The following is a 12,177-nucleotide window of genomic DNA, read 5'->3' as shown; positions in this document are numbered from 1 at the left end:
GACTTGCAGAGCCCTGGCCTAGAGCCCCGGCCTAGAGCTCACATTTCTGGGGGTCTTCCGGGAGGTATTAAAAGTGCGCTCTTGTAATTTTATCCAGATTGAAGGAGTTGCTGGAAAATTGGTGTATAGTCTTTCTACTGACAGGAGAGCATGCAACAAAAATGTTTTTTCACTGCACCCGGGTATATGTGACACTACACTAAACGAGACTAGACTAGACTCAACTAAACTAACCCTATTTTTTTATTTTAAACGGTGCCAGAACTGTGGCAACTGTGCATTTGTGGTTGTGCAAAAGAATTTCACTATGCTGTGCATCAAGCTATTAAATTAAATAAACTAAATTAAACTAGACCAGACCAGACTAGATCAGATCAGATGACCAGACTAGACCACACCAGACCAGACCACACCAGACCAGACCAGACCACACCAGCACACCAGACCAGACTAGACTAAAATAAGATAAATGAGACCAGGCGAGGCTAGGCTAGCTGAAGATAAATTAAGATAAGCTAGGCCAGTCTAGGATACTCTAGGCTGGGCAGGCCTCGCCAGGCAGCGCTGAGGTGGAGATGTGGACATTCACGGTGTTTCTCGTTTCTTGCAGTGGTGGAGTCACCAGTGGTACAGAGCGAGCCGCCGCCCCTCCATCACCGCCTCTCCGGGAGGATCCCCATCCCGTCCACAATCAAGTTCCGGTCGCTCTTCCCCACCCCCGTGCCAAAGACAAGGACCAATCGCATCATCCCATCCATGGACCCACGCTACCGGTCAGTGACACCCGCATGGGGGAGGGGGAGGGGGAAGGGCCAGATGGAGGGGTGTTGGGGTGTGGGGTGGGTGTTGGGGTGGGTGTTGGGGTGTGGGTGGGTGTTGGGGTGTGTTGGGGCGTGGGGTGGGTGTTGGGGGTGGTGTGGGGTGGGTGTTGGGGCGTGGGGGGGTGTTGGGGTGTGGGGTGGGGGTGTGGGGTGGGGTGGGCGTGGGGTGGGTGTGGGTGGGGTGGGTGTTGGGGTGTGGGGTGTGGGGTGGGGTGTGGGGTGGGTGTTGGGGCGTGGGGTGGGTGTTGGGGCGTGGGGTGGGTGTTGGGGCGTGGGGTGGGTGTTGGGGTGAGGGGTGGGTGTTGGGGGGTGTGGGTGGGGTGTTGGGGTGGGTGTTGTTGGGGTGTGGGGTGGGTGTTGGGGTGTGGGGTGGGTGTTGGGGTGTGGGGTGGGTGTTGGGGTGGGTGGGGTGTTGGGGTGTGGGGGTGGGTGTTGGGGCGAGGGGTGGGTGTGTGGGGCATGGGGTGGGTGGGTTTTGGGGTGGGTGTTGGGGTTGGGGTGGGTGGGTGGGGGGTGGGGTGTGTTGGGTGTGAGGGGTGGGTGTGGGTGTGGGGTGGTGTGGGGTTGGTGGGTGGGGGGGTGTGGGGGTGTGGGGGTGGGGGTGGGGTGGGTGTGGGGGGGTGTGGGGGGTGGGTGTTGGGGTGTGGGGTGGGTGTTGGGGTGTGGGTGGGGGGGCGTGGGGTTGGGTGGGTGTTGGGGCGTGGGGTTGGTGGGGTGTTGGGGCGGGGTGGTGGGGTGGGGTGTGTGGGGGTGTTGGGGTGGTGGGGTGTGTTGGGGTGAGGGGTGGGTGTTGGGGTGGGGGTGTGGGGGTGTGAGGGGGGTGGGTGTTGGGGCATGGGGTGGGGTGTTGGGGGGGTGTGTTGGGGTGTGGGGTGGGGGTGGGGCATGGGGGGCATGGGGTGGGTGTTGGGGTGTGGGGTGGGTGTTGGGGCGTGGGGTGGGTGTTGGGGTGTGGGGTGGGTGTTGGGGGGGTGGGTGTTGGGGCGTGGGGTGGGTGTTGGGGTGTGGGGTGTGGGTGTTGGGGGTGGGTGTGGGGTGGGTGTTGGGGTGGGGGTGGGGTGTGGGGTGGGTGTGGGTGGGGTGTGGGGGTGGGTGTTGGGTGTGGGGGTGGGGGTGTGGTGTTTGGGGTGTGGGGTGTGGGGTGGGGTGTTGGGGTGTGGGGTGGGTGTTGGGGGTGGGGTGGGTGGGGTGGGAGGGGGGGGGTGTGGGGGGGGGGGGGGGGGGTGTGTGTGTGAGGTGGGGTGTTGGGTGGGTGTGGGGTGGTGTGGGGTGGGTGTTGGGGGTGGGGTGTTGGGGTGTTGGGGTGTGGGGTGGGGGTGTGGTGGGGTGTGGGGTGGGGGTGTTGGGGTGTGGGGTGGGTGTTGGGGTGGTGGGGTGTGGGGTGGGTGTTGGGGTGTGGGGTGGGTGTGTGGGTGTGGGGGTGGGGTGTTGGGGTGTGTGGGTGGGTGTTGTGGTGGGTGGGGGGGTGGGGTGTGGGTGTGGGGGGGTGGGTGTTGGGGTGGGGGGTTGGGGTGGGTGTTGGGGGTGTGGGGGTGGGGGGTGGGTGTGTGGGGGGGTGTGGGGTGTGGGGTGTGGGGGGGGTGTGGGGTTGGGTGTGGGGGGTGGGTGTTGGGTGGGTGTGGGGTGTGGGTGTTGGGGTGGGGGTGTTGGGGTGTGGGGTGGGTGTGTTGGGGTGGGGGGTGTTGGGGTGGGTGTTGGGGTGTGGGGTGTGGGTGGGGTGGGTGTTGGGGTGGGTGTTGGGGGTGGGTGGGGGGGGGTGGGTGTTGGGGGGGGGGGGTTGGGGTGGGTGTTGGGGGGTGGGGGTGTGGGGGGGGGGTGTTGGGGTGGGTGGTTGGGGTGGGTGTTGGGGTGTGGGGGTGGGTGTTGGGGTGGGTGTTGGGGTGGGTGTTGGGATGTAAGGGGTGGGTGTTGGGGTGTGGGGGTTGGGGTGGGGGTGTTGGGGCATGGGGGGTGGGTGTTGGGGTGGGTGTTGGGGTGTGGGGTGTGGGGTGGGTGTTGGGGCATGGGCTAGCTGAAGGGGTTGGTTAAAGGGTGCTCCACAAGTCTTGGTCCAGTGACCCATGCCTGCCCGCCCGTTCATTTCCCCTCAGCATGTTTGTCCTGGTGCGTGAGACCTATGCTCCGCCGGAGATGCCCATTCCCAGCCGGCTGGAGGAGAGGTTGTTGAAGGAACGCTTCCCCAACTACAAGCTCCCGCTGATGAAGCCCAAGCCCCAGCTGGTGGACAGGAAGATCTACGGCCCCGGCAGCATCGCTGCTCTGGTAGGACATCAGCAACCAACTATCTCCCCATCGCGCACACTCCCAGCTCCTGCCCCTCCACATCCCTGCACCCACATCTGCCATGATAGTCTTTAAGGAAAATGGAGGTGGGGAGGGTTTCATGAGATGCATGCAATGGAAGTAAGGCTTCAATGGAAGCTGAGGAGAAATGAGATTAATTTATTTATTTGTTCCATCTGGGCCAGGCCAGCATTTTTTTCCGGGTGCACCGGTTTCCTCCCACACTCCAAAGACATGCAGGTTTGTAGGTTATTTGGTCCCTGTAAATTGTCCCTCTTATGTAGGATAGAACTAGTGGATGGGTGTCCGCGGGTCAGCATGGTGGGCCGAAGGGCCTGTTTCCACGCTGTTTTTCCAAACTTAATGAAACTGTCAGCTTTGGGAGGAAGACATTCTGCAGAGATCTTGCCTGACCCGCGGAGTTACTCCAGCACTTTGTGCCTTTTATTGTAAACCAGCCGCTGTAGTTCCCTGACTTTAGACTTTGGAGACACAACACAGAGTTTACAAATTACAATTTGCAGAGGCCAATTAGCCTATAAACCCGCACGTCTTTGAGATGTGGGAGGAAACCGGAGCACCCGGAGGAATCCCACGCTGTCACAGGGAGAACGTACAAATCCTGTACAGACAGCGCCCGTAATCAGGATGGAACCCAGAGGGGGTTCACGGGGCTGTTGGGGGGGGGGGGGGGGTAGTGGGGTAGTGGGGGGTGGGGAGGAAGTTCCAGGATTTGGACCCTGTGATGTTGAGGGAGCAACAATACATCTTCTTTGTTGGTGCTGGAGTAACTCGGCGGATCAGGCAGTGTTTCTGCAGGACACGGATTGGCAACGTTTCGGGTCAAGACCCTTCTTCAGACTGATTGGTGAGGGGTGGTGGTGGGCGGGGGGAGAAAGCTGGAAAGGAGAGGCCAGACAAGGCCTGACAAATGATAGGGATGGGAATGGGAGGTGGAATGGTTTTAGCAACCGGGAGATCCAGTAGGCTTTGGCGGCCTGAGCGCGTGGGAATAGAGGGGAGGGAAGTAGGGAAGGGAGGGTAGCGGAGTGGAGTGGAGGGAGAGGAGAAAGGTGGGAGGGGACTCACTCAAAACTGCGCTTACTTTTCAGATGCCTTCATGCTCGAAGAAATTTTAACAAAGGCCTCATGGTGGCAGCACAGAGATTGAAATATATTCAACACCAAATGACTAAATAAATGTGAACAATTTCCCTTTGTTCCTTTTGTAGTTGTTAGTTTTGATATAATGTGTTTCCAAGTCAATTATATTTCAGGCCGTTAGCATGACAAACCACCGGGGTCAGACACAGAGTGAAACCCGCTACACCGTCCCCACAGAGTTGGGAAGAACAAGTCCATGGTCGTGCAATAAATTAATTATGAAAGTCTTAGACTGGGTAGACAGTTGGAATCTTTACCCCAGGGTGGAAATGTCAAAGACAAGAGGGCATAGCATTATGTAAGGTCAGGGGTAAAGTTGAAATGCTCCAGGGGCAACAGTCCCAGTGCAGAGATAGGCACAAAGTACTGCAGGAACTCAGCAGGTCAGGCAGCATCTCTGGAGAAAAAGGATGGGTGCGGTTTAGAGTCGGGACCCTTCTTGAGATTGAAAGTAGTGGGGGGGGTGGGTAAAGAACTGGAGGTGAGAAAAGTCCAGGACCAGTCAAGGCCAGACACAAATGGGCGATGCTGCCTGACCCGCTGTGTTACTCCAGCACTTTGTGCCTGTCTTTGGTATAATCCAGCATCTGCAGTTCATTTCTGCACTAATGACCTCGGGCAGGGTGGTGCCTGGTAGGCCCATCGTTGGCTTGGGGAGGTCTACCCAGCTTCTCCTTATAACTCAAACCCTCCAGTTCTGGAAACAGGTTGGTGAGTGAAGAGGCGTGAACGGAGCCACGGAGGTTTCTGTTGGTGTCGGTGGTGGAGGACGAGACAGGGGGGAGGATTTGAGTACAAGGACTTTCAAACAGTCCAGCTAGTCTGGGTACTGGGCAAACAGCGATGACCGAGATATCTGATGTCAAGTGTTTCTGTGAGTGATATTGGTTCCTATTTCATTGGGTCCAGAACTGTAGGAAGACCAGGTCAGTTTAATTATTGCCCAGCATCTTTATTATGTCAATAGTGACACGGCACAAACACAGGTCCTTCGGCCCAACTCATCCATGCTGACCATCATTCCCCCTTTACACTAGTCCCATTTACACTAGTCCCCTTTACACTAGTCCCCTTTACACGAGTCCCATTTACACTAGTCCCATTTACACCAGTCCCCTTTACACCAGTCCCCTTTACACTAGTCCCATTTACACTAGTCCCCTTTACACTAGTCCCATTTACACTAGTCCCATTTACACTAGTCCCATTTACACTAGTCCCCTTTACACTAGTCCCATTTACACTAGTCCCATTTACACTAGTCCCATTTACACTAGTCCCATTTACACTAGTCCCATTTACACTAGTCCCATTTACATGCATTGGCCAATATCACTCTAAACCTTTCCTATCCATGTACCTGTCCAAATGTCTTTTAAATGCTGTTATAGTACCTGCCTCACCTACCTACCTCTGGCAACTCGTTCCATATACCCACCACCCTCTGTGTGGAAAAAGTTGCACCTTGGATTCCGATCAAATCTGTCCCCTTTCATATTTAAGGCCATGTCCTTTGGCTCTTGATTCTCCCATCCAGGTAAAAGACTTTTGGATATTGATTATGTGCAGGTTGATGAGAGAGGGTCTTGAAATAATGTTTGACACGGGCATTGTGGGCCGAAGTGCCTGTTCTACACTCTATGTAAATCTTTCCCCTCACATTTTAAACCTATGTCCTTTGGTTCTTGATTCCCCTATTCTGGGTAAAAAAAACTGTGTGCATTCACCCTATCTATTCCTCTCATTATTTTTTAAACACCTTTATTATATCAGCCCTCATCCACCTGCTCTCCAATGACTAAAGCACTAGCCTGCCAGACCTCTCCCTGTAGCTCAGACCCTCAGGTTCTGGCAACATCCTGGTAAATCTTCTCTGCACACTTTCCAGCTTAACGACATCCTTCCTACAGCAGGGTGACCATAACTGAACACAATACTCCAAGTGCGGCTTCACTAATAGAGTGATAGAGTGATACAGTGTGGAAACAGGCCCCACTTGCTCACACCTGCCAACATGTCCCAGCTACACCAGTCCCACCTATCTCCGCTTGGTCCATGTCCCACCAAACTTGTCCTATCTTGTCCTATCCACTATAAACCCACTGACTCCCATGGCTATCTGGACTACACTTCTTCCCACCCTGCTTCTTGTAAGGACTCCATCCCCTACTCCCAATTCCTCCGCCTACGCCGCATCTGCTCCCAGGATGAGGCGTTCCACACCAGGGCATCTGAAATGTCCTAATTCTTCAGGGAACATGGATTTCCCTCCTCCACCATAGATGAGACTTGCACCAGGGTCTCTTCCACAACCCGCAACACTGCTCTCTCTCCCCATCCCCGCACTTGCAACAAGGGCAGAGTCCCCCTAGTCCTCACCTTTCACACCACCAGCCGTCACATACAACAAATAATCCTCCATCATTTCCGCCACTTCCAACGTGACCCCACCACTCGCCACATCTTCCCATCTCCCCCCATGTCTGCCTTCCGCAAAGACCGCTCCCTCCGTAACTCCCTTGTCAATTCTTCCCCTTCCCTCCCGTACCACCCCCTCCCCGGACACTTTCCGTTGCAACCGCAAGAAATGCAACACCTGTCCCTTTACCTCCCCCCTCGACTACATTCAAGGACCCAAGCAGTCGTTCCAGGTGCGACAAAGGTTCACCTGTATCTCCTCCAACCTCATCTATTTCATCCGCTGCTCTAGATGTCAGCAGATCTATATCGGTGAGACTAAGCGGAGGTTGGGCGATCGCTTCGCCGAACACCTCCGCTCGGTCCGCAAGAACCTACCTGAACTCCCGGTGGCTCAGCACTTCAACTCCCCCTCCCATTCCCAATCCGACCTCTCTGTCCTGGGTCTCCTCCATTGCCAGAGTGAGCAACATCAGAAATTGGAGGAACAGCACCTCATATTTCGCTTGGGGAGTCTGCATCCTGGGGGCATGAACATCGAATTCTCCCAATTTTGTTAGCCCTTGCTGTCTCCTCCCCTTCCTCAGCCCTCGGGCTCTCCTCCCATCCCCCAGCCCTCGGGCTCCTCCTCCTCCTCCTTTTCCTTCCTTCTCCCCGCCACCCCATCAGTTTGAAGAAGGGTTTCGGCCCGAAACGTTACCTATTTCCTTCGCTCTATAGATGCTGCTGCACCCGCTGAGTTTCTCCAGCATTTTTGTGTACCTTCGATTTTCCAGCATCTGCAGTTCCTTCTTGAACACTATCCATGCACCTGTCTGTTTCTTAAACAATAGTTCCAGCCTCCACTACCTCCTCTGGCAGCTTGTTCCATCAGCACCCTTTGTATGAAAAAGTTACCCCTCAGATTCCTATGAAATCTTTTCCCCTTCATCTTGGACCTATGCCCTCTGGGCAAGAGATTCTGTGCATCTACCCGATCTGTTCCTCTCATGATTTTATACACCTCTATAAGATCACCCTACGCTCCATGGAATAGAGACCCAGCTTACTCAATCTCTCCCTAAAGCTCACACCCTCTAGTCCTGGCAACATCCTTGTAAATCTTCTCTGAACCCTTTCAAGCTTGACAATATCTTTCCCATAACATTGTGCCCAGAACTGAACGCAATACTCTAAATGAGGTCTCACCAACGTCTTAAACAACTGCAACATGTCCTACCAACTTCTATAATCAATACTCTGACTGATGAAGGCCAAAAGCCTTTTTGACCACCTTATCTACCTGCGACTCGACCTTCAAGGAACCATGCACCTGCACTCCTACATCCCTCTGCTCTACAACACTCCGCAGAGGCCTCCCATTCAATGTGTAGGTCCTGCCCTTGTACGACGTCCCAAAATGCAGCATCTCACATTTCTGTATTTAATCCCATCAACCATTCCTCAGCCCACCTGGCCAATCGATCCAGATCCTGCTGCAATCTTTCACAACCATCTTCACTATCTGCTAAACCACCTACTTTTGTATCATCAGCAAATTTGTCGTGTACGTTCTCATCCAAATCATTGATGTAGATGACACTGAACCCCGAGGCACACCACTAGTCACGGGACTTCAGTCTGAGAAACAATCTTCCACCATCACCCTCTGTTTCCTTCCATGGAGCCAATTTACTATCCATTCAGCTATCTCTCCTTGGATCCCATGCGATCTAACCTTCCAGAGCAGCCTACCATGCGGAACCTTGTCGAATGCCTTACTGAAGTCCATGTACACAACATCTACAGCTCTGCCCTCATCAACCTTTTTGGTCACGTCTTCAAAAACCTCAATCAGATTTGTGAGACACGACCTCCCACGTTCAAAACCATGATGAATATCCCTAATCAGTCCTTGCCCATCCAAATGCCAGTGTAACCTATCCTTCAGAATACTCTCTAGTAGCTTTCCAACTACAGATGTTAAGCTCACTGGCCTATAGTTCCCAGCATTTTCCCTGCAGCCCTTCTTGCCACCCTCCAGTCTTCCAGCACCTCTCCTGTATTTAAGGACGATTTGTAAATTTCAACCAGGGCTCCCGCAATTTCCTCTCTAGTTTCCCAATGTTCACTGACACTTTGTTTCTCTTGAATCAGTCGATTACTTCTTCTTCTACTTCTTCTTCTTTGGAGTTTTACGGCAGCCGGCATCCGCAATGTTGCATTGCTGCCATCTTCTGGCTTCATTCCACAGTACTCATGTCTTTATATTAGATCCTTTTTATAAGCCCAGAGGCCCTCAAGAAATCGAACAACAACTTTATTCCTTTTCCTTTCCCTCCACACTCTAGAATGTTCTTTACTGATATTTCTGTCAATCCACTTTTCCTCATTTCAATGATCATAAATCCTCTTTCTGTCTCATATCTCCTACATGCAACTAGGGCATGCTGAACTGTTTCTGGTTGATGGCATTCCTCACACAGCCCACTAGGGTGTTTTCCCAATATTTTTAATGTGCTGTTCAGGTGAGTGTGTCCTATCCTCAATCTTGTTAATACTACCTGTTCCCTCCTGTTCCCCCCTCTTCTTGCTGTAATGCCCACTCTGTTTTGTAGCGAATAGAGGTGTCTCCCCTTTGTTTCCTGTTCCCAGTATTGTTGCCATTCCTGATTTATTTTCTTCCACACAATGTTTTTTTTTTCAGATTTGGATAAGTTGTAAGTTTACCTCTATGTTTCTTTTTTTTACAGCCTCCTTTGCCAATTTATCCACCTTTTCATTCCCTAGAACACCAATGTGTGCTGGGACCCACAACAAAGTCACGTCACTGCCCCTCCTTGTCATTTGGCTTAATAGTAGCAGGATTTCATAAACTAAGTCAGGCCGCCTATGGGATGCACCAGACCCAATATTCTGGATTGCAGATAATGAGTCGCTACATATTACTACTTTACATGGTTGCATCTGTTCCATCCACCGAACTGCCATCAAAATAGCGTACAGTTCCACTGTATATACTGTCAAATAGTTGTTTGTTCTTTTGTAAAGCTCAGCATTCATCCCCTGGACTACCACAGCCGCCCCTGTTGTTTCAGCTACTGGATCCTTTGATCCATCTGTGAAAATTAAGAGGTGTTCCCTGTATCTATATGGCTATGATATTCTGTCTTTAGGTCTGAATTTTTGTTCCTCCTTTTTGCCTCCCATATCTCCAGATCAACTTTTGGGATGTTCAGTAACCATATTGGCACAGATGAATCAGTCGATTACAACAGGAGAATCTCTCTTTACTGTTGTTGATCAATTAGGTTGTGATCAATGATTAACTATCTACTGCCATTTGTCAATAAGCAGCAAGGGTCAAGGGAGTCACGAGTCAAGTGTTTAATTGTAGGTCTGTACCCGCAACAGAACAATTAAATTCATACTTGCTGCACCTAACAGACCTGTAAAGTATTATTAGTGTCAGTGTCACGTGTACTGAAGTGAAAAGCCTTTTTATGCTCTGCAGTTAGTGGAAAGTGTGATTACAATCAAACCGTCCACAGGGTATAGAATAGATGCAGGATAAAGGGTATAATGTTTAGTGCAATGTAAAGTCTAGCAAAGTATGAATAGAGACAGTTCAAGTGTCTCCAAAGGAGTAGATGGGAGGTCAGGACCGCTCTCCAATTGGTGAGAGGATTGTTCAGTTGCCTGATAACAGCTAACATGCATTTTCACACTTCTGTACCTCTTGCCTGGTGGGAGAGGGGAGAAGCGGGGGTGGCTAGCGTGAGACTGGTCCTTGATTATGCTGCTGGCCCTGCCAAGGCATCGTGAGGTGTAGATGGAGTCGATGGCAGGGAGAATGGGTTTGTGTGGTGGTCTGGGCTGCGTCCACAATTCTCTGGACAAAAAAAACACACAAAGTGCTGGAAGAACTCAGGGGGTCAGGCAGCATCTGTGGAGGGGGTGGACAGGAGATGTTTTAGGTCGAGACCCTTCAGACATTTCCGAGGCATTTGGATGGGGAGGTACTGTCCGTGGCTGGTACGGAACGGACTATTAGAGGTTTTTACGGTGCGAGCATGACCCAAGCCGTGGAGAGACACTATCTCACATTCACTTCTTCGCCCCCCTCCCTAAGTCTATTCGACCGCGGGTGATCCTTCACGTTGGGAGCTTTTTGCAGTTATTTTGTAGTGAAATAGGGGGAGTTTCTCAACTGACCCCCTCCCCCTGCGGTGGGAATGCCGGGGCCGGGTCGATACATCCAGTGGATACAGTGTAGCGGCGGCGGGAGAGAAGCGGGGGCTGTCTCGGGGAGGGAGGGGCGGGGGGGGAGAGGGGGGGGGGTGGGGAGAGGAGTGAGCATGGGAGGGGCAAGATGAGAGACCAGGGAAGGTAGACTAGAGGAGAGACGACGGAGAGGAGGGAGCGGGAGCACCGGAGGAGAGGGGAAGGGGGCCCGGGGGAGAGGAGACCCCGGCCGGGGGAATGAGGTGGAGGGGTCGGGGCCGGGGGCAGGCCGCCCGCCTCGCTGCCCTCTGCCTCGGCTCCTTCCTGCTGGCGATGTTCCTGCACGGCGGCCTCAGCCCAGGGTAAGTCCTGACCGACCGACCGGCGCCTGGGGTCTGACAGCGGGCACCGTCCGGGGCAATCTTGCAGCCCCCACTCTCTCCTACCCCCCCCCCCCCCCCCCCCCATCTCTACCCCCCCCCCCCCCCCCCCCCCATCTCTACCCCCCCCCCATCTCTAGCCCCCCCAACTCCCCCCATCTCCCCCCCCACTCTCTAGCCCCCCCCCACTCTCTAGCCCCCCCCCACTCTCTACCCCCCCCACTCTCTAACCCCCCCCCCACTCTCTACCCCCCCCACTCCCCCCACTCTCTACCCCCCCCCCTCTACCCCCCCCACTCTCTACCCCCCCCCCTCTAGCCCCCCCCCATCTCTACCCCCCCCCACTCTCTACCCCCCCCCCCACTCTCTAGCCCCCCCCCACTCTCTAGCCCCCCCCACTCTCTAGCCCCCCCCCCCTCTAGCCCCCCCCCACTCTCTACCCCCCCCCCCCCTCTAGCCCCCCCCCACTCTCTACCCCCCCCCACTCTCTAGCCCCCCCCCTCCCCCCCCCCCCCCACTCTCTAGCCCCCCCCCTCTCTACCCCCCCCTCTCTAACCCCCCCTCTCTAGCCCCCCCCCCTCTCTAAGCTCCCCCCACTCTCCCCCCCCCCCCACTCTCTACCCCCCCCCTCTCTAGCCCCCCCCTCTCTAGCCCCCCCCCCCCTCTCTAGTCCCCCCACTCTCTAAGCCCCCCCCCCCCCTCTCTAGCCCCCCCCCCCCCCCTCTAAGCCCCTTCCCCACTCTCTAGCCCCCCCCCCTCTCTAGCCCCCCCCACTCTCTACCCCCCCCCCCACTCTCTAGCCCCCCCCTCTCTAGCCCCCCCCCCCTCCCCTCTACCCCCCCCCTCTCTAAGCCCCCCCCCTCTCTAGCCCCCCCTCCCCCCCTCTCTTCTAGCCCCCCCACTCTCTA

The 12,177-nt window shown here is 54.7% G+C and overlaps 1 protein-coding gene across 3 annotated transcripts in view; it reads left to right on the top strand.

The window, feature by feature from the left end:
* Window positions 1–5,070, top strand: part of LOC129704662 (uncharacterized) — a 60,625-nt gene extending 55,555 nt beyond the window's left edge. For all 3 annotated transcript variants that reach the window (XM_055647939.1, XM_055647940.1, XM_055647938.1), the window contains 3 exons: window positions 611–773; window positions 2,912–3,083; window positions 4,217–5,070. In XM_055647939.1, coding sequence (XP_055503914.1) covers window positions 611–773; window positions 2,912–3,083; window positions 4,217–4,243 — 362 coding nt within the window. In that variant the 3' untranslated portion in view covers window positions 4,244–5,070. The remainder of the gene's footprint in view (window positions 1–610; window positions 774–2,911; window positions 3,084–4,216) is intronic.
* The last annotated feature ends 7,107 nt before the right edge of the window (window positions 5,071–12,177 follow it).

Source organism: Leucoraja erinacea, chromosome 16, assembly GCF_028641065.1.
Source record: "Leucoraja erinacea ecotype New England chromosome 16, Leri_hhj_1, whole genome shotgun sequence".
NCBI lineage: Eukaryota > Metazoa > Chordata > Chondrichthyes > Rajiformes > Rajidae > Leucoraja > Leucoraja erinaceus.
This window is presented reverse-complemented; position numbering and strand designations above follow the sequence as displayed.